The following is a 23,639-nucleotide window of genomic DNA, read 5'->3' on the forward strand; positions in this document are numbered from 1 at the left end:
TCGGGTTCTCTATGTTGTCACAGGATAACAATTTTTCCATCAATGGCATTCCTATAATAAAAAGAATTGAATATTATAAAATTAATAATTTCTTCAATTTATTATTATAGAAATGATAAAATGTTATAATTGTTCATTAAATATAATACAATTTTAAATAAATTTATTTATGTGTACATAACAATAAATATAGAATAGAGATAGTTAAATACATTTAATTACTAAATTATTATTTATTATTTCAATAACAAAGGTATAAGGTATAGTGTTCGATAAATTACATTTTTTTTTTTTTTTTTGATTATTCAATTAGGTACTAAGTATAACGTAAAATTTAAATTAAATTACTTTTTATTATTAAAAATATGCTCATTACCAAAGTGACTTTAGCCATAACTGCAAATGTATAATAATATTATTATTATTATTATCCTAACAGATATTATTGTAAGAATATTTTTTTTATTGAAATGAGATATTTTTAATCTAATAAAAATGAACAGAACTTATGTAAACTATTATAATTGAAATAAGATTGATTTTATTTTATTAATGTTTACATATTTTGATATAATTATTACATTCTTTAAAAACGCATACATATTTAGTACCTAGGTCTTATATTAATTTATTTAATGTTTATGATATTTCTTATAATACCTAACATCATTATTTTTGTTGATTATATTGATGTGATAAACTGTTGACATAGAATGTTCCTTTTTAATTTTGTAAATTTTTTTTAATACCTATTTAATATTTAAACATTTGTGATTTTTTTTATAAAATATTTTTACAAAAGTAATTTGGAAAAATTAACAGAAGTAACTTTAATTACATAAAAATTGTCTTCGATAAAATTGTAATTATATTATTACCTACTACTTTAAACTAATTTTGTTTAAAGCTACTTACAAGTTATAACTTTAGTTAAGTTATATTCTGATATTGCAAGGGACATTAATGTATCATGTTCTGTTCGAAAAGGGATTGTATTTAAAATTTTTTTAAATTTTATATTTAATGTATTAAAGTTACTTACTTGTTGTTCAAATCATGACAATCCATTTCACAGCAAGCATAGTATCAAAACAAAACAAGTCACAGTTTTGGTTTTAAATCTAAAATTAAAATTGAATTAGTATGTTAATCATGTCTAACGTTATTATTAATTTGCAGAAGTTATTTGTGTATAATATAAATTTACATAATCCAAATCAATAGGTACTTACTTCAAAGTAGAAAAGTATACTTAACTAATATCATAAAAATATATAGTTACATCAATTCTTATTTCTTTTACTGTTTCTGGCCAAGTTGTGGTTCATTCTCAACAGTACATTTGCAGAGGTTTTCTAAAAACAAAACAAATTAATTTAATTAAATATGAAAAAAATATTATATGTATACCTTCATGCTAATTGTCCATTTATGTTTAGATTATGAATATAAATTCTGCATAGACTGTATTTAAGTAAATGTTTAATGTCTACCTACATTACTTCCGTCATAAGCTAAAACACTGTAAGTCACCATAAAACGATTTTGAGAAAATGTGGTTTTGTATTTTACATTTTCTTAAAATCATAAAATTGCATACATTTTCTTAAAATCATAAAATTTCATACATTTTCTTAAAATCATAAAATTGTATACATTTTAATTATTTAAATATGATATACCTACCTAATATGTTTTCCTGTGTAATTTTACCAGACTAATACAATAATAAATATGATTAAATGAATTTAACGAGATATTTTACTTTTCACATTGCACCTTAGTATTGGTATAAAATTTGGATGCTTTGATCATAAGTAAGAATGCAGTTAGTAGCTAGTAAGTAACAATTTCTGATATGACTTAGCTAAAATACCATATCTTCAACAATACTTATAGCGTTATTACCTAGTACCCGCAAATTTTTCTACGATTTACGGCGTTATGCCGTTAGATATAGTTATTTGATTATTGCTTAGCTATATCATAATATTTTTGGAGTAATATTTCAGAAACACAGCATATTTATCTACACAAGCCGAATTTCACTATTATTTTTTTTATTTTTACCTTATTTTGATGATTTTGGAGGACTTGCGGCGTTTTTGCTCAAGACGGCACATTAGGTACAATTACATTAAAGAATATTATATCTATTGAATAATTAAATACTACTACCTAATACTAGTACAAACTGAAGACAAGACTCGACTTAATAATACAGTATAATAATAATAATATTATTATGGTAAGTCAAAACCATTGGTTGAGATAGTAGTGAGATAAAGGAATAATATACGCCAATACCGCGGTATTGGGAAAACGATTACCTATTCAGTTATAGCGCTAGCAGTCTTTCTAAATAAGCCGCTAAAGTAGGATTCATTATCTCGTTTTACGCGCGAATATAATATAGGATTTTAAACCATATTAACGTGAAATCCGTTTTTGGAGTGTACTAGTGAACGATTATTTACTGAACGATTTTTGCGTTTTGAAAAAGCGTCACGTCGTAGGCGCCTATTCTAAAAGCTGGGTATTGAGTCATAAAGATAACAACGACGTACATACACGATACATAAATATTATCTCTATCGTTCGATATTACTCATCGTCATTTATCGAAGAAATGTTCACGTTAATTGTGATATTATGTAATATGTGTTCACTCTACTATCCAATCATTGTAAATCGGTACGTATTTCGGTTTTTGGAATAATACGATAAAATTAGTCATCGGTGGGTATTATATTATATTATATAGGTAGGCACTTACTCATACGTGATCATAAAATATGTCGAAAAAAAAAACATTGGAATTATTATTTTGATTTTTAATCGATCTGCAAAAAAAAAAAAAAGAAACCGAAAAGAATTACATCACACGAAATTACGATAATGAGTTGTTAATGACGTTATAATAATAATAGTGATAGTGCCAATCCGCCAGTCGTTCGGTTAATCATTTGTTTTGGTCGCTTATTTTTTTTTACAGATCGATGATTATTGTACTTAAATATTATAATATATACCAGTATAATGGGAGGAGAGTAGGTACACAAATATAATATTATAATACAATTTAACTATACTACGTCAGCACAGCGCTACGGTGCCAAGTTGGTCTGGCCGAGTGGCGAGCGCGTATAATACCACTATGGGAAATGGGAATGTTATCGCAACAGGAAACGGAATGGATGGACCGTTTTTATAAGACGATTTTATACAATGACCACGTATCGGTCAAGTGGATCGACGCCACGACCAAGCGATACTGTTAATATATCAATTAATTGTTATATTATTATAGAAATAAATATAATATTATAGAAGATAAGTATAATACGAGCAGGTACATTAATGTGGATTATCGAAATGCTTTCCTTAACTAAACCAAAATGGTTTGAATATTGGACTTGGGTAGTTGGGTTCAAAAAAGGTAACATTCGAATGAATTGCACTCGGGTTAAAAACAGGTGATGTTCGAATTACATTCGATTCTCGACGTTATACTGTGCGACGTGCTTAACTAATTATTAAAAATAAATGTAAATACTTATTTTTATATTGTGATTTTGAAATTAAAACATTTATTAATTTTGAAAAATTGGTTTTTATGTTATTGTTTATTAGTTTTTAAAAAGTACACGCATTTTAAAACTATTACAGTTGTATACAATTATTAAAACAAACACACAATCTTTAGGTATTAAAAATACCAATTTTATTCTTTAAACTGTCGACTAATAGGTTTTCGTTGATAAATAAATTTTATATAATGATCGAAACGAGTCTAATAACTCAAACATAACTTTTTTTAAACCGAGTGTGACCTTAGGTACCCATATCGATGATTGTATTACAATAGTGGTCGAACGGAATTCGGCGGGTATAGGTAGTACGATATACAGATGATCCATTTAACTACGGACACTTATTATTTCAAAAACTATAAACTTTATGATTATGGAAGTATTTTTTCTACATGACTTTAAGTCGTTACTGCGTAACATATTGATTCTCTACTTAGATCATATAAATTTAAAATACTTATAATTACTGATCTCTTTAACCAAAATTTAATTTGTATGAATCGAAATAATCCTATTAATATTCTCCTCGGGAATACGAATTTTAAAATGTATTTCGTCATTGATATAATGATATCCAATGAAGACGAGAAAAAAAATGTTATAATTTTCCAAATATGTCGATTCTTTAAAGTATTTAATTTTAATAAATGTTAATAGTCTTGGAAATAATATGTGTCTCGTCTTAAAAGGATGACCCCGTATACACTATAATACCTATATGACTTTAAAGCAATTAGGGAGTTTACAGAGTGTGCTATTCGGCTACATGAATTTTACGGTCAGAGGTCGGAAAACAGAGACTAGTGTATAAATAATGTATAGGTACGTATATATATTATAAATATATCAGCAATTAACTATTAATTATATCATATGCCGTCATTAGCGCCTTATCGAAGATTAAATAAAATAATTGCCTGTAACCAATTTAGTGGCCGCTGTGTATTTTAATATTGACATTGCGTATGACCGATAGCTACAGTCCGCGGCAGTCCGCCGCCCATTTACAGTATATCTACTCAAGTCTCGTCAACGCGCGTGCATCAGTCGACACCGGAAAGCAATGTTAATATACAATAATAATATCATATTATATATTTTATATAGTACACAGTCGATCTCGCGTCTCGTGTTTGTACTATTTAATATCGTCGTAAATGTATCACTCATCATTTCTTTTTCTCTCTCTCTCTCTCTCCATACCTATAAAGACCTTAGTAGGTAGTCAGGTAGGTATGTAACAGTCAATCGTTAGTATAAATACGCCGATATTCCATTGTAAATCATTACAATAACCTTTTTATAATAATATTATACAGTAGAAACCATTTGTAATGTGACAAACCGGCCATTACACAATGACCTTAGGTCGAAGATCCCAACAAAAACTCTTATTTTGTATGTACTAATTTGCATAAATCATTATTATGATGTCTGTATAATATGATGGTTATTTTTGGTTACATTAAAAAGATGTGCAATAATAAGTATGTTTTTTGTACAAATAAAATAGGTACAAATTAAGATAAACATTTTTTAATACAACGTAAATTTAATTTTAAAACAATAATGTAACTTTTTTAAAAAAAAAAAATGTCTGTATTAATTTAATTCATGATTTAGTGATAAAAATTTAATACATTAATTATAAACAATATTATGTTTATACAAATAATATACAATCAAGTTTTTAAATTTTATTTTATCATTTAGATTTTAGATGATATCTTAATGACAATCGATTATTATATTTAAATTTTGACTAATCTGTCGAATGTTATTACATTTAAACAGTTTCTACTATATTATAAAATATCGTTTTAGATACGGCAATACGAATATATATATATATGTATATATTTTATTATAAACCATCCAAGTATTCTAAGCAATCAATAGCTGTACATATTTATTTATTAAATATTAATTTTATTTATTAACCATTAGTTATGTGTAATTTATAGGTAGCAGACTTGTCTCAGAAATATTGTACTGCTGTGATTTCTCAGTTTTTATTTTTCACAGTCGGTACCTATAGTAGGTACTGTATATTTAGTCATCGGAAATGTGTCTTCCGACGCCAATTAAAGAGGAGATAAAGAAGAAAATTAATCTCAGAAACTACAACGCGTTAGTTGCGTTGCAATTAATGAGTAAGTATTTGATAACAAAAAGAAAAAAATAATACGATTTTTAGTCACTTCCCACGATATTACTATAATATTATTTCCAGCCAACATGAAAAACATTATAAAACGCATTTGTGTATTCCAAATCGTAATCGTTATTTTATTTGTTTATGATATAGAGTTATTCACAGAAATGTTTATCTACCTGAACCGTATACATTACTGGTCGTTCGTCCACCGAGGGATCGATTTGGGACTGACTGAAGAGGAATGGATATTGCAATTTCTAGGCCCCAATGGTGAAGTCCCGTTTCTACACAGAGCGTTTAGCAACACGGGATATACTTCATCGGAAGATGATGATGACATGAGTTGATATAACTACATTTTATATACCATTACTAGGTATATTATAATAATTTAGATTATTTAGAATCCAATAGTCACGATCTACATTCAATTATAATAAATAATAATTATAATGTTCAATGTTGACATATTACAGAAAAGCGTTTATGAATTATAAAATAAGTATAGGTAGGTAGAATTGTAAAATTTAAGATAATTATAAATCATAATTGTAGTATTAATATTCTAAACGTAAGCAAATTGGAATCAATATTGTTATTTATGTTTACAGAGATATAATAAATGAAAATTATTAATAATTAATTATTATTATTATTTTTTTTTGAATTAGGTATACCTACTTTTGTGTGTACGAGTTCAGTAACAAAGTCAGGAATATATATTCATTGTGGATATATTTTTTTATTTATCGTACCGATGGCATATTGGGACATGTAATAAACATATATTTATAAAGGGCTTGATTTAGGCCTTAGGGGAAGGTTGAGTGGGCTGCAGACCAGGACCCTCACAAATTCAAGGTCCCCACAATTAGAGAATATTTTAATAAGTAAGTAAAAATATGTATTTTCTTGTTTATTTTTAAGGTTCTCCATACAATGCCCCATAATGGCCACTATATATCTAACCTAAATACGCCCTTGATTCTTAATGTTAATTTTAATAGAAATAAATGTGTCATTATAGATAACATAAAATAAAAAGACATATGAAAATATAAAATAAAATTTAAACTTTAATAATTTAATCACAAAATGTACATCAAGTATAATCGAATTGTTATCTACAAGTCTATGTCTAAGGTAGGTATTATCTATCCTAATGATTACCTGGTAAATTAATGGTTATTTCATGGTATCCTTCATTTATTCTTAAAATATTGTTCTTGAATTTTCATTATTAATTAATTAATAATTATTGTTTGTAAATCATTATAATATGTAAAAGAGCACGGATATTAAATAATAATTAATTTTAAGAAAATGGTAAGAATCGTCTACTCATGGTGGTGTTCTATTGGTATATTTATTATTTAAAGATTTTCAGTACTGTTCTGGACTAGTTTTTGATGAATTAAAATTTTCTAAGATTTAAATGTAGTCTGTAGATAAGTAAAACCAAATAGTAAAAATACAATTCGAGTGAAAATTTTCACCAACCTAGATTTAGTATGTAATTTGGGAGACTTTTTTTTTGTAAGTAATGATTTATTATTGATATCTAATTTAATACATAAATTATTGTGACTTATTCAATTACGAGGTAAACTCGACATCTATTGTGTAGTAGAGCGGTTATCACCTTTTTGATTATTATCGGAGGTATATAATATATTAACATTAATATATTATGAAAGTGATATTTTTGTAGTTGACTTTTCAATACGATAAAACGTTTACTTAGTATACTATACTATTACATTTAGAATTATAATTAGTCATAAATTTTAAATTTAGTTTTGATCACCTATTTATTTTTATTCTAATCAATTATGCATATTATAATAATTGATTGTACATAAACATATAACAATGTGTAGTTTTTTTTTTATAATATCGGTGTAACTTGCATTGATTTAGTACCACATACATATACCTTACATTTACCAGAGGCCAGAAATAACTCTAAGGTAAGTTAAACAAATTAAAAACCAGAAGCAAATTCCACACCACATGACATGACATTTTATACATTATGTATAAAATCCTGATAAATCGTGGCGGAGTGTTCCTTAAATTTGATCATTGATTATTTTTTTCGTTAATTGTGTATTATATTAATGTGTTGGTATCGTAAGCACTAAGTCTCTGAGGTGATGTCGACAAAGTTAATACACGTGAGTTCATAAGAGTATGCTGTGATGGCCGCGGGATATACAACTCGTCATTCAATAGCATTAGCGCCGTTCATATATTATTATCATATTTGTTTTTGATAGCGAATGTTTGTGTTATTATTAATAAAAAGTTTTTAATTATTGAACCGTGTGGCGTTTGTTGACCCACGATAATCGTTCTGAAACGAGCAGTGAAGAGATAATTGGTCGACCCGGTGCCCGACATAAAAATTCGTAGAAATCTTTCATAATCTAACTATTGGAAATAAATAATAATATTTATAATATAATAATTCGATTAAAGAATTAAAGAATGCATTACTTAGTAATTTACTTATAATATATATTGAACATTTTTCAATAATGCTGTAGTTCTAATCATCAGTCAATCCAAGGTTGAAATTAGTCGTAAGTATAAGTGTGAAACGTTAATGGTAGAACATAATTATTATTGTTGGCCGAACGTCACAAACATTAAATTAATATTAAAAAAATTATAACTTTATCAAGACCTCATTATTATAATTATTATTAGTAAACATTATTTTTTACGTATAATATTATGTCAATGATAAAGTCGGCTGCTTTTATTATCTAAGCGATGTATCAACAAAAATATTAGGTATGTATAAAAAATATAAGAGTTTTAAGAGGACGTTATATTATTTACTATAAAAACACAACCGCAAAAAAAATTATTTCTCTTTCGTTTTAGAATAAAAAAACAAGTGAAGGTTATAGTCTATTTGGGAAACATCGTCAAAAGTGTTACGAGAGCTGTCATGTGTTAATTGATAAAATACGTATTGAGCATTACAAAGTATAAAACTACTTAACCTAACCTTCGCATGTGTGGTTCCATTTTCTCCAAAAACGAGATACTGTTTTCCTGCACTGTCTATTTTCCGTCACATTATTTTCGACTAAAATTATGTCGATTTTCCTCCAATATTTTAGACAGTGTTTTAGTATGGTGTTCTCTATTATATAAAGATTGAGTAAGGCTAGAGCTTAGGATCATATTTTGCATTTATCGGTAGATGATTGTTGATTATATTCTGGTCGCATTCTTATCATAGGCAAAACTAGACAATTTTATTAGGACAAGCCAAATGATAAATAATAAAAAAAAATTCAAATTTCAATGTTACCTTTACAGAAATTTACCTTTTTTAATGTAATGCAATTACTATGATTTTCAGCCAGGGCTGTTGCTCATAAGCGCAAAATATGACCCAAACGCAACCCAAAAACGCAAAAATAAATACCTAACCAGTAAGCGCAAATCATTTTTGTAAAAAAAGTGTATTTGATTAAAATCGTAGTAATTAATTGTTATTAATATTTAATCAAGCATTAACAATGATTTTAAAGTTAGTTAAAAAAATCAGTAAAAAAATAAAAAATATAATTTTGAGTATTATTTGTTGCTGCAATCTGTCGTGGAATGGGTAAGGTTACGCGTACACGGAAAGCGTCGAGTGTCGCGCGTTAAGTCAGTAAAATATTGTATTAAGTAATACAATTTATTTTTGCGCTTTTATCCAACTACTAAAGTATAAAAGATCAAATTCATTTTGCGCTTTTAAGTTATCGAAAAAAAAGGTTGATTTGCGCATTCGTTTTTCACGGCAACCAGTTTTACGTCAGGCTATGGTTTGATTGGCCTGACCCGTAGCCTCACGTATGGTTCTTATCGGCTACCGAAAAACGCTAATCCGAGTATCCGACAGCATTCATCACAGTTTATAACAGTTAATAAGTGATTAATATTGGAAGTTTGGTTAAGTCTAATAAAGATACGTACATATAATATACGGGCTTATACGTATATACTTATGTATTATATACCTACTATTTTTTTATTTTATTTATTGGAGGTAAACGGTATCTCGTTTTTGGAGGAAAATGGCTAAGGCCATTCTCACATGTTTAAGTGTTATGGATAACGCTCAGTAGTTTTTTTTCTTTATGTTAGGGATAGTGCGTATTATACCTATTTATTATTCCATCACCGCGATTTTTGTTATTACGCGTCAAGCATTTATTTACGTGTACGCGTTTACATTAAAGTCTGATGTATTATGTATAATATATAATATTTTCTATTATGGTGATTGTGGAATTGATTTAATGAGTGGAGTTTGAAAACTTATAATCTTTGTAATTTCATTCTTAAGTTCTAAATTTCATATCGGTATAATATATAGGTATATAATATTTAAAAATACGTTTTAAGAAGACGACGTGTACTCGAGTGTGTTGTTACTTTCTTCCTAACAGATAACTCGTAATAATGTAAAACTTGAGCAACAGAAAAATTAATTAAAAAGATTGAAGAAAATTAAAGCTATATGGTACAGGGCAACTATCACAATTTAAAAAGTCCCTGAAATCTGGATATAAATCAACATATTGTATATAGGTACTGTATATTATATAATATAATAATTGTTTTAAGTACCTACTTATAAAAATTCTAATTAAGCCAGTAAATAATTTAAATAACAATGCTATAAAAATTCTGATAAATACCAACTATTAAATTTAAATAATAAAATGCTAATACACAAATACTCAAATTTTAGAGCCTTAAATATATAGGCATGATCAGAAGACAACAAGTATTTTTGTGAGTAGTACAAAAATACTTAATCCTTTGTCTCTATAACTATATCTATTATTTACTATAAATTTATTTTTGAATGTCCAAAAAAGTGGATATTTTGGTAAACTTGGCTTCTGACTTCCAAATTGATTGATTGAAATCAAAAATTCTATTAAATTTGTGTATATAAAAATGTTAAGTCGCTATGATTATTCCTTTCTGAAAAACAACAAAATAATATGCACATTTTCTGCTCTAAAACTTGTGATGTCGGATTTAAGAACAAATTAATTATTATAAAAAAACACATCATTATTAAATTTATACATTCCTCGTCTGTTATTTAAAAATTGTTTACTTAGTTTACTAGACAACTACACAATAAGAAATACTTATTTTAAAACGCCTGAAAATATATGATGAAGCAACATAATGACCCGTTACGGATGTTATACATAATCAATAATCCTGTTTATGCCATTTTTTTTTTAAACACTACTGAATTTATTGAGTCAGGTGTAGTGTTGAGTTAAATACTATGATATTTATAGATCAAGTGTAACTACCTACTTACAAAATTTTTTGAATATAATGTACCATACAGAATACGAAGCAGTAAAATATAACTTGGCCATTTTATACTATTTTCAAACCAATATTGTTTTTCACATAAAAAACTTTTTATGTGTGTGTGCCAAATTTATAATTTTGAGATTTTGGTGTCCACTGTCCATAGATTCCAAAAAAATTATAAATAATCTTTTGGTAATATCCCTTATGTGCTACCGCCTATCTTTATCGTAGAATATTAATGGAAAATAATAAATATACAATATCCTGTGTGTTACTCACTATTAATCGTTTAATTTGATTTTTAATCCATTAAATAGTAAAATAATGCGTACGGTGTAAAGTATATAATGTAGTACCTATATTGTGTACTTCAAAACATGTGTTTCTGAAAATATTTTGGATATTTGTGTAGTTGATATTATTTCTTTTTCTTGTCTGAAAAAACACCAAACACTTATTATTATAATTGTATAGAAAAAGAAAATGCTGTTTTTTAATGTAAATCTTTAAGTATATATAAATGTTTTATTAAAAATAATGTATTTTCATATGAAATGTTGAACTAAAAAAAAAACTATAATGAGCAATGAATAAATTTATAGTTTAAAATTTGACGAATTTCAATAAATGTATAATTCTCGACTTCGTGATTTTTAAAGAATTAAGCGTTTACATTTTTGGGTTTAAGTAATAACTATTTATGAGAAACCTTGTAATAATGTTTCAAGTATAAGCTAAAAAAATTATAAATTTTATATATTTTTAAATGAACAATTTATGTGGGGCACTGGGGCCTTATATTATATTTTCAATCATTTGATACCAGCATAAATATTTTTATCAACACTTTAAAAAAATAAGAAAAAAATTTAAAATGTCTAGTTAGCTTAAATTTAGTCTAAACATTTTGAGCAGTATTTAAATTATACCATGTACTTACATGAAATAATATTAAAATTTAGTGAACATTTCAATTATTTACGACTATCCATTTTTTAATTACAATAAAATATTAAATAAGTACCTAAATTAATTTCATAGAAAATAAGTTTTTTTTGTTATTATTATATTATTTCTAATAATTATTAATTACTAAGACTAATACCGTAATTTTTTTACTTTAGACGCCTCAAAGTAACAACTATATTCATTTTCTTATTAAAATATTTAAGTTGAATTTAAAGTAATATGACTGTTTCGTATACCAACTTAATCTAATTGGCTACCGCAAACTACCATAATAGTTGAAACTCGAAGCATTTTTACTGCATTAAAATTAAAATTGAATAAATGTACATTATTGTAAAACGTATACATATTATTGATTCCTTATAATTTAAAAAAACAAAGAAAAATTATCAATGTTAAAATTATTAGAATTATTAAATATGATTTTAGATGTCAGATATTGATAATAATAAATTTTCAACTATGAGTGTAGTTTTTTTTAGCACATTAAATCGAGTTGGTATATCGGAGGGTAAAAATAAAAAATAAAATAGAGAAATGGGTATCACACAGCTATACAGTAGGTGTCAAGTGGGCCACTGTAATGGATGTGTTCAATTTGAATTCAATGATATTTTATTCTATACTTACGATACCAAGCGAAACAGACTGTCAACTATGTTTATTAATTCTTTTCATATTTTATTATAATCTTTAAAGATATATTTGTGATATTTCTATTAAAGTACATAATTTAGTTTACTATTAGCATAGCTGTAAAAATTAGTTATGTTAGAGGTTGATTTAATTTTTGTTAAAACATTGCATTTATTATATTATTAATATTTAATCACTATAATAGTATATTATAATGCTATTTATACTATATATTATAATACTATTGTTATTTAATTCTGAGTCATTATCACCTTATCGTAAGTTGAATTGCTTATGATATTAATAGGTAATACCTATGTTAAAATCAGTCTACATATTTTGAAAATGATATTATTTATTAAAATATTCGAAAAAGATTCTCACTAATAGGTTATGTTTTTAAATTATAAAAAAATAAGTAATAACTAACATTGTTATTTTTACTTGAATTTTTAATTCGTCCAAATTTGAACTTTAAATGCCTATTTAAAATTTAAAAAAAAATGTGATTGTGTGCTAGACGCTAGTTAGGTTTTACAATAAACTGGCTATGAATTTAATTTACGTAATTAAACATTAAAATCTTGGATTTGAATATTTATATTTTTATTAATTATATTTAAATTACTATTCAAACAATTTTTTTTTTATCGACAATAATTGAAAAAGCCAAAATTTCTTGTGTATCTCAAAGAAGTCAAATTATTTGGAAAAATATTATAATCTATACTTAAATATAATATAAGCATATGGTAAAAATATCAAAAATATCGTTTATGAGTATTTAAACTACAATAAAATATCAAAAATTACGAATATTTGAGTAGAAATAGTTATTTTACAAAATATAAAATCAATATATATTCAGGTTAACTTTTTTTTTTACTACCTATAGGTATTAGGTATAGTTGATATTTGATTTTTAAATCTTGAATATTAAAAGAAATGTATTTGAAAATTTCTAACTACAAAATAATTTAAAAATTTTCGATACTTTACAAATTTTGTCAAAATTTAAAATTCAATCGTTTTAAAAAAATATAGGTAGTATTTTTTATTTTAAACATTTTTAGTTTTAAATCAAACAATTTAACATGAATCTTATATTAAGTACTAATTTTAGCATACAATAATCATTTTGATTTAATGAAAAACTAACTATTGATATTTATATAGAAAAAAACTAAAAAGATTGAAAAATTTTAAATATCTATAAATCAAAAACATTTAAAACATGTTAAAGTTTACTATACGCAGAAAATACTAACATAAGTAATAAGTAATAAAAAGTATCAATTAAAGTAGTTTTACATAAGTATTTATTGAATATTGTCAAAGATTTTGTCAACTATTTATTGTGAATACATACAAAAAAACACATTCTTGTAAAATTAATATATTCATCGTTACATTTAGAATATAATATATATAACAAAAAAAAAAAAAAAAAAAAAAATACAAATAATTGTAGTAACTTAAAATTTCCATTAAAACTCAGACTCCCAGATTCTTCATAGATTTCTATTTTAACTATATAAAAATATTAAAAACACATAGATACGATATGTTTTTACAATTATTTTAAGTTCAAATTTTGACAAAATCAAAAAATAACGAAAATAACGTAAGGTTAGCAAATTATTTTTAAACAGTTTAATTTTTATAGTTTATGATTAACAATGAAAGTTACAAAGTAGTTTATGCTGTAATTAAAATATCTGATATAAATTATTATATTATTATTTATTTATGTAGTAAGATACAATTTTTTTTTATATGGGTACATTTAAATTTTAGATTTGGACGAAATCAGATATTTAAATGAAGAATAATTACTTTTAAATAGGTTTTGAAATGTAATTTTAAGTTATTTGTATTGTAATTTAAAAATATTTTTTGTAGATATAAAAATTTTATGTGTCACAATTATATTTCCAAAACATTTTGATTAATGTATGCAATGGTATTATCAATTTATTCCACGAATTTATAATTTACCTACACTATTGTTCAATTGTTGTCGGTATTGACGAAAAAGTTAATAACAATAATTTATTATATAAATACATACTATTTTAATTATTCAATAAAGGTATGCAATAAAATAACTTAATTCAAATAAAATTTAAAAATGAAATATACGAAGTAATATAATTTGACAGACCTTTACACTCAGGGTTTTTTTCGTATTCAATAATTTATCATTGAATTCAGTTTTAACATGTACAATATTTATACACTACAGTGACTTATTAAATGATAAAGTGCCTAGGTACTCTCGACATTCACTGTACATCAGTGAAGTTATATTTTTATATTGTATTATACAAATTATTACCAAGATACGGTTTTGTGCATCTCATAATCAAGGATTTGTTGTTTGCTTCAATTTTTGCTAGCATATTTGCGCGAATCAACGTATAACTATCTCCTTCATATAGGCGAAAAAAAAATATTTTGTACATCGTTTTATAAGACAATAGAGTGAACGTTACAACTTTCTAGATAAAAACTTACTGCAGGGTTGGTCAGGAGTCCCGGGTAAACCATTTTCTCCTTTTCTTGATTTAACCAGGCTTACTGTAATTTGGTCGAAGAATAGACTCTCTTGTTCTCTTTGTGAATCCTGGATGGAAGTCATCGGTGATTGTGTTTTCCAAAAACTTCCTCTAAAAATCACGTGTATTTCAATAGATACCAAATATAATATTATTATAGACGAGATTCAATAACTATTTTAAAATTAATAAAAAAAAATTCATGAAACACCACATAAAAAATTAATGATTTTATATGATCTAAAACGTGAAATTTAAATTTCTCAAAATTCAAAACATATAATGAAGATTTTTCATAATTTTAATTGAATAATTATATTTTAGTTTTTTATTTTTCATAAAATTATTTACACTAGTTACATACATTGGTTTTTACAAAAAATTTAATAGTTTACAATTTAAAACAGTGTTTAACAATATTTAATCATGATTACTATCGGAAAGTTGTTTAAAAACATTTTTTTTTTTTATTAAAAGTACACTTACATGTTTTAAAATTAAATTCAATACATTAATCCAAATTCATTAAACTAAAATTAATTAATTTCATAATCATATTTTATCGTTAGTTTATTGGTAAATAATTTAATTTGAATAACGCTTGTCCCAGCTTTGAAGTTTGAAGATTTGTCGTTTTTTATTCATACATTTTTAATTCAACTATTTATTATGAAAAATATCGAAAATAAAACACATGACTGCACTAACATTCCCTTATAAAAATTATTTAAAATTAATCAATTAATCAACTATCAAAATTATGTAATTTACATAAACAAAAACAATTAACAATAGTGTGATCCTTGGTTTCAATTAGATTCAAACTTATGATTTTTGAAATGGCGATAGTGTTTCTTCTGTTTCGTGCGCTCAACTAGTGGATAAAAAATGAACTGTGCATCGAAATTAAAGTTAAATGAATTCAATTATATATTTAATTATATTATTCAAAAATCGTTTGATTAAAAAAAAAAAATTATTATTGATAAACAAATAATCTTAATTTTGTTTTCTACCCAATATTTGATCTATTGTTATTCCTAAACTAGATGACTTACTAGAATTCTTTAAAGTTCAGGATATATTTAGTGATTACAATTTTTAGATTGTTTCAAAATAATTTTCTCATACTGGTGAATAATTAAAATAACTTTTTAAAAATAGTTAAATGTTTTTGCAAGTAATTATGATTTAGAAATATTATAATTTTTTGTATTAAAACAATGTTTTTACTATCATCAGATTGGGTTATACTAATGTATGATATATGTAGGTACTGGCTTGTTAAATTCTTGGTGCTGGTTAATTTTTCACACGACATTTGAGAGCTGATTTCTACATTTTCTTTAAGATTCAATGAACTCTTAGAATTTGCAGTTGTTGGTTTATCGTTGTTGTTTGTCCACTTCTTTAGTTCACCAAAATGTTTGGTCCTCCCTATATGAGTATTGAATACAAATACAGAAAAACTATGGTATAATATAAACACGAAGAGTTTGCTCGTTTTCAATTGCTATATCATTTAATATGACTTTAATCTGCTGACTTTTATTTAAATCCTTCCAATTTTTCTTTTTCTTCTGACAGTTTGGAAAGTTAGACCCCAAAGAAATTATTGGCTGGTGTGTATAATCATTTGCTCCTAACGTCAATTTTACCCACCAATGTTGATAATTTTGTCTTTTTATTCCTGGAAATTAAAATAATATTAAAAAGACATCAATATAAAGTATAAGTATATAAGGCATTCGTAAATTGTTTGTGTACTGTGAAAGTGTAAAAAAATAAATTTATCGTTTTGTACTTAAATTTTGTTTGAATTATTAGTAGCTCTGTTTTATATGATTGTCATCACAGCTAAAGCTACCATAGGTTAGTTATTATAGTTATGACTTATAAGTTATTATTTACTGCTGAAATACCGGAAAAATTTTATAACCTTACATATTGAATTACATTTTAAGCTAGATAACAGTAATTAAAGAAGGTTTAGATAGCTTAAGTTTCAATTATAAATTTAATTTATGTCTAGACTGTATTGACTAATATATTTACCAATTTAAGTCATCAATAAATTATTGATATTAAAAAAATTAAAAAAAAATAGAACTAGTATAAATATTCTGACCATAATATAATATGGTGTTACGTACGTACAGTAAACTTCTAGAATCTTAAATATAAAAACGTGTACATTAAACATATTCTAACATAAATTATTTGGCAATTAAAGAAGTAAGCATAATAAAGATAGTATGAAAAATGTAGTTATCACTGTGTTAACTTAATTAAAAAGATTAAACGAAGACCACACGTATCAACGGGAAAAAGTAAATTTCGGGTGTTCATCAGAAAGATACAGATCCACTAGAATACCAAATGCCAAACATCCATCTAAATTAATCGGTATAAGCATAACCACTACTCTCATTCGAAGAGCTCAATAGACGGTAAGGTATTTTATAATAATAATAATAATTGGTTATTACGGAATAAATAAAATTCAATTACATTTTAAATACACGAGAAAGTTATACGAGTACCTACTTAGGAGAGAAAAAAATATAGATCAAATTGCATATACATACATTTATCGTATAAAATAATAATAATAAAACAAAAAATCAAAATTAAAAATGAATGAATATATGAAGAGTGAATTAAATCTATGTTATTTATAAAATTTTCTACAGCCATTAAAATATTAGAAGGGGAGAATCACATATATTTTGTGGATAGAAAAGTTGTATATCAAAGATACTTAGAGTCAGATCATAATACTTCTCATAACTGAATATATTGACTTATAAAATTTAATTTTCAATTTGTTTTAAAAATTATTAAGTTAAATAAACATTTACATTATTGATAAAATATAAACGTTCATATTGGTGCAAGTGAATAGTAATTGTGGTCTAGGAATATTAAACAAACATTCATGCCGCCAATTTTTCTGAACACCAGACACCAGCTGTTTTCTAATATTTTACTTTTATTATATTTAACATAATAACATAATCAACAATTCACCAGGATCCAAATTGACGAATTTCATAAATTTATGTTCACGATTTAATGCAGGAGGGTTTGCAACAGTAAATTCCAGATTACTACACATCAATTTCACGATACGTTCACAAAATATGTTTTCTTTATTCGGTATGTGCATGCGGAATTTACAACCCTAAAAAAAAAAAAATAAAAAAAAAAAAATTTTACTTAACACACAATATTGAAATTAAAACAATTATGTAAGTACTGAATCTTACGAAAGGATTTTTCACAAGTTCAAATCGGAAAGCTCTTTCACCACAACACGGATAGCGGCCTGTATCGAAATATAATATAATAATAAAATAATAGTACATTTTTTTTATTAAACTTTTAATAAACAATGTGACCATAATAACTATCCCAATTAATATTTTGTATGCACTATTGTATCTTAATGTGTATGTTTTTTATGTGGGTGACGTGGTGATGAGATTCTAGTATTTTACGTTTTGTCAGTTACTTAAAAGGATAAATATTAATTTAAATACAATTTGTTAGTATATAAATTATAAATTTATAATTATAAGACTGTGTGTAATGTTCATGCTCGTAATGTAATGTTATCTTGAGTATTCAAGGTACACTTATATGTGTTTATGAAGAATATATTATACATCAGATCGATAGTATGTTGACGATAAATATCTTCCATTTATTATGACTAAACGTGAATACAATACCATAAAGGTACCAATATGACTGCAGTTAATTGATTTGCTATTATTATTAAATTATTTAGATACAATATTTAACCAACAATAAGTAAAAGCCCGTAGTTCTAAAATGTATATTGAACTGAGTGTTTTAATACACTATAACAAAGCTGATTGATCATTAACGAGGACTGAAAACTATATAACAGGAAGAGGGAATAATATAAATTCCAAGAAATGAGTTTTGGGTTAGGTATTCGACGTATAAAACGTATTTAACGCTTTTCTACGGTTAAATAAATCATTTTAATTAATATTCACAAGAAGTGAAAATCAATTACTTTATGTGATTTTTAAGCATACCTACACCATAATATCAAAACGTTAACAAAAATAAGATGAGGTATTTAAGCTGAAGTATGTTACAGATATCTCAATTTGCTAGGTTATTTAATATTAATAGATTATTTTAATTTAAAGTATGATTATAAATCTAAAAGTTTGTAAAAAAATCGTATTGAATAGAATAAATATATAATATATATAAATAGAACAAACAAAAAAAAAAAAAAATAGGAAAAATAGAAATATCTTTAAATGTATATAGATATTTATAGGCGTATTATTATTTTCCATTACTGAATAAAAAAACTATTTCTTATTTTATTTATTTCAGAAGAATTAAAGTCAATCCTTGATGAATTGGAAGTGTTTATTTATTAAACAGAGCATATCAGAGAGTTAAAATTTAACAGTAATTTACCGAGTCATTTGATGTTAAACAAATTAAAAAAAACTTCGCAAAAAGCTAAAAGTTTAACAGAATAAGATCAACATGTTAGGAGCATCTTTGAGACTTGATTGAGGGAGAGAACGTACATTTTTTTATATTGAAAATATATAGGTACACATTATTTATAAAAATAAGAATACAATTAAATTCAAGTTTATATTTTTATACTAGCATATTTTTTAATATAATATTCAAAATAATAGTTTATAAAAATGTTTATATTATTATTTTATTATTATTATTATTATAAAAAAAATACTTCATTGTTATACCTATGGGTTGCTCCAAGCCCAAATTTCCAATAGGAAAGTATTCGGGACTTTCCGGATGGTACTGGCACATGGCTGAGTTCCTCACTGGATAATAAAATTTACACGTAATGCAAGATAAGAAATGGCATTCTGACCAAACTTGCCAGTACGTTTTTTCCCAGCTTCCAGACTCACTGGCTATGGAATGGATGTATTTTGTCAAGTCTAGTTTTTCGCATCTAATCAAATTGTTTACACAGTTTTTTTTTAATTCATTAAAACTATGGTTGTACGGGGCCGGACTCGACTGATAAAGGGGGTAATATTATGTAGGTAACTGTTTATTTAATTAACGAACTAAAAAATTATCAGTTATAATTTATAATTAAAACCAACGGTGTCTTGATACTAAATCGATGTTATAAGTGGAAATAAGAAATTGTAGTCAAGTGATATTTAGTTAATATTATTTTTTTTTCATATTTTTATAAACGATAAAATAGGTTAGTAGGTACCTATATTAAGTTGAGGTTTTAACAAAATATATTAAAATTCAATTTTTGATAATTCTAAATAGTGTTTGACTGTGCGTCGAATGAAATGGTGCAATTAAACACCACGATTACACTACATTTGAGCGTGAATGGAATGCATAATATTCGTACAGATCATAATTAAGATGTTTTATGCTAGTTAAGGCTTAGAATTTTCAATTCCTGATTTTTTAGAGACATATTATTTTCTCCAGTAATTACTGAGCTTGTTGATGAGCAACGCACACTAGGACTTGTGTTATTACTAATTACTTATTAGCATTGTACATCTTTGATAGTTGAAATCCGGCCCCGCAAGAACCCACATAGTCCATACCGGACTAGATTCACTTTGTGGCACGGGAAACACCCTCACCCACACACACACACACACACACACACACACACACACGCACATACACACAGGTCGCCTCCCTCCTGCCATAGGATTACTTAGCGTGTACGTAGGTCACGGTACCGTCTTGTTGCACAATAAATTCGGGCACCTTACACGGGATTTGGGAAACGTATTTTGGTTGCAGCATCATCTGGCAGTCTTTACAGCTGTATACGGAACGGAAGCAACGGTACGCGATCGTTATAAAAAGGACAGAAAAAACAAACGATGATCAAAAAAAAAAAATTAAAAATTATTATAGGTATTTTCGTGTCAGATCGACTGTACAAACGGTATGCAAACCGCGACGTGTGTCGTCTATGAACTCACTACATGGCGTTGGCGTAAGATTCGAAATGTCCGTACTCGGTTTTCGGATGGGTTTCGAGCAGGTCGTTAATGAGGTTTGTGTATGACAGTTGTGTTTGGTCCATATCCGACGGTTGATTTTTGTTCGGGTCGGCATCGTCGGTAGAACTATTGGAAGTGTTGTCGTTGTCACTGTTCCTGCAATATTATTTATCACAATATTAACGGCGACAAATATGAGTACCTATCCAGAGATGACAACAAAGCAATTTGAAGTCAATTACAAAACAATAATTATTATTATGAGTATGCGCTCATTTCCATTTTCCTTTAACAATGAATTTACTCCATTTCTAATTGTTGTAAGTTATATTTATAATAAAGAATGTACTTTAAAATACTTAAAGATACAAAACTTATTGTGAATTGTTAAGCCGATTATTTTTTCAAAAACGTTGATGTATACATATTATATCATATCAAAATGTAAAAGAGTAGTATCTGAATTGGGTATATAATTTTATGTATATAAGCAATTGCTTTAAAGATAATTTATGATAATTTATCGGTTATGATTTAAAAACTATAGAAATTAATTTGGTACAATTATTATGCTAGCGAATTTACCCATTTCTATACCCGATTAAATGAAAAATAAACATTAAACATATTACACATTTTGAAGATTTTATAGAGTATTGAAAATTATAATTTAAGAAATAGTGGAATGTTTTACATTTCTATGATTAATATTTTTGTAGCCGTTATGTTTAATTAAATATTGAGTATAAATTGTTATCAACATTTATACACTTATTTTTAAATAATTTACAATAATTTTTTTTTTTTTAATTATTAGTAAATAAACTTATTAGGAATATTGTATCAAATATTTAATTTTTTACTAATAAATAAAAAAAATTATCTTTATTTAAAAGAGTAAAAAAAAGAATTCAAGTAAAAGCATAATATAAAGATCTAAAATATTTTGAAAATTATACTAAATCTTATAAATACTTATTTTAACATTTGTTGAGTACAAATAGTGAAAATTAAAAAAAAATTAAATTCAATAAATAAGTTCATAAAAGATACTTATTAAATTAGCATACAACTCTAAGTAGGTATTTTAAAATTATTATGTAAGTGAATCAATGATTCTGTATATTATTATTTATTAATATTATATAAAATAAAATAAATATGTATATCATATAATATTTATACTCATTTAATGCAATAAATAATAATTATTTTCTACTCTTTTCGCAAAAAAGTAACATACTGCAATTACGTGATGTATGATTGTTTTAAAATAAAACAAAGAAAATACGTAAAAATATTTAATTTGTATATTATTGCATTATGTTGTTTATTATTATGAATATTAGTAATATAAGTAATAATTATTAATTTGTATTCGATACCTACATCAGACGATTCATTGAGTCAATAAATGTTTCTGTATCCACCATGTCGATATTCCAGTTTTTTGGAAAATCCTTCATTTCATCAAAAATTTTGAAAACTATTTAACTATAAAATTTTATAAAATTATTTTACCATTGCTAAAAAAAAAAAAAAAAAAATTATTAACGGTGTTTTGTTGTATTTAATATCTTTTAGTTGTCATGTAAATAGTTACCTATAGCCAATAAAGTAAATACACTTGTCTGTAACATAATCGTAAAATTATATAATAGCTAAGTAATTATAATCAATAGTTCAAATGACACTTGTCATTTAAAAATTAAATTAAAATTACGATATGAGCATTGGTGTTTCAAAGTATAAACAATAAACATCATAATAAACAGATACAGATATACAACCATTAATCATACATTTACTAAGTGTTTAACATCTATATTAAAGTTAATGAGAACCAATTAAGAGTTTTGTGTTATTTGATGTAAACATGTAGGTAGTGTAAATTATTTATTGAGATTTTAAGAGAAATATTTGTTGTAAATAATATCAAAAATTTGAAATATATTTAAATTATATTGAATAATTAACAAATTTCATCTGGATAAAAATTAGTTGAAATTTCAATTAGTTGCAACTAAAAATGATAACTTAGATTTATTAGTTCTAGCATTATAAATGTGTTATATCTATACTTTACACAATTTAATTTTAATGATAAATTCCAATATATTATTTATTTTACCAGTCGTGCTATCCAGTAGCATTGTTACTGATAGATAGTAATAGTATAAAAATAACAACGATATTAGAAATGTTGTAGGTTGTTGGTAAAAAATTACAATATGTATATTTGACTCATTGTAACCGATTATAACTTTTTATCAAACACGAGTTTAAACTTTTTAATTTTTAATGCTACATTGCTACTATTATAATTATTTTTGTA

General features: G+C 25.3%; 1 protein-coding gene and 1 long non-coding RNA gene across 11 annotated transcripts; one reads left to right on the plus strand and one right to left on the minus strand.

Annotated features, from left to right (window-relative positions):
* Nucleotides 1-22,884, minus strand: LOC114123392 (SANT and BTB domain regulator of class switch recombination-like). Of its 8 annotated transcripts, none has more exons than XM_050206895.1 (15): nt 22,694-22,884; nt 21,284-21,460; nt 21,010-21,120; nt 20,045-20,262; nt 18,542-18,600; nt 18,303-18,456; nt 16,819-16,962; nt 16,550-16,709; nt 15,232-15,383; nt 15,053-15,145; nt 11,389-11,544; nt 11,111-11,329; nt 1,283-1,355; nt 1,043-1,121; nt 1-51 (listed from the first exon to the last, which is right to left on the minus strand). In XM_050206895.1, exons 1-11 carry the CDS (start codon nt 22,768-22,770, stop codon nt 11,528-11,530), a joined length of 1,362 nt encoding a protein of 453 aa, XP_050062852.1. In that variant the 5' UTR covers nt 22,771-22,884; the 3' UTR covers nt 1-51; nt 1,043-1,121; nt 1,283-1,355; nt 11,111-11,329; nt 11,389-11,527. The 8 variants fall into 8 exon arrangements, with proteins under 8 accessions (XP_050062852.1, XP_050062854.1, XP_050062853.1 ...); XM_050206897.1 differs by having other exon boundaries at nt 1,258-1,355; XM_050206896.1 differs by having other exon boundaries at nt 1,233-1,355.
* On the plus strand, nt 2,077-6,372 carry LOC126552203 (uncharacterized). Of its 3 annotated transcripts, none has more exons than XR_007606031.1 (3): nt 2,077-2,694; nt 5,558-5,746; nt 5,902-6,369. It is a non-coding gene; the product is annotated as an uncharacterized LOC126552203 (long non-coding RNA). The 3 variants fall into 3 exon arrangements; XR_007606033.1 differs by lacking the exon at nt 2,077-2,694 and adding an exon at nt 4,258-4,822 and having other exon boundaries at nt 5,902-6,372; XR_007606032.1 differs by lacking the exon at nt 2,077-2,694 and adding an exon at nt 4,258-4,658 and having other exon boundaries at nt 5,902-6,371.
* Nucleotides 22,885-23,639: the final 755 nt, after the last annotated feature.

Source organism: Aphis gossypii, chromosome X (assembly GCF_020184175.1).
Source record: "Aphis gossypii isolate Hap1 chromosome X, ASM2018417v2, whole genome shotgun sequence".
Classification (NCBI taxonomy): Eukaryota; Metazoa; Arthropoda; class Insecta; order Hemiptera; family Aphididae; genus Aphis; species Aphis gossypii.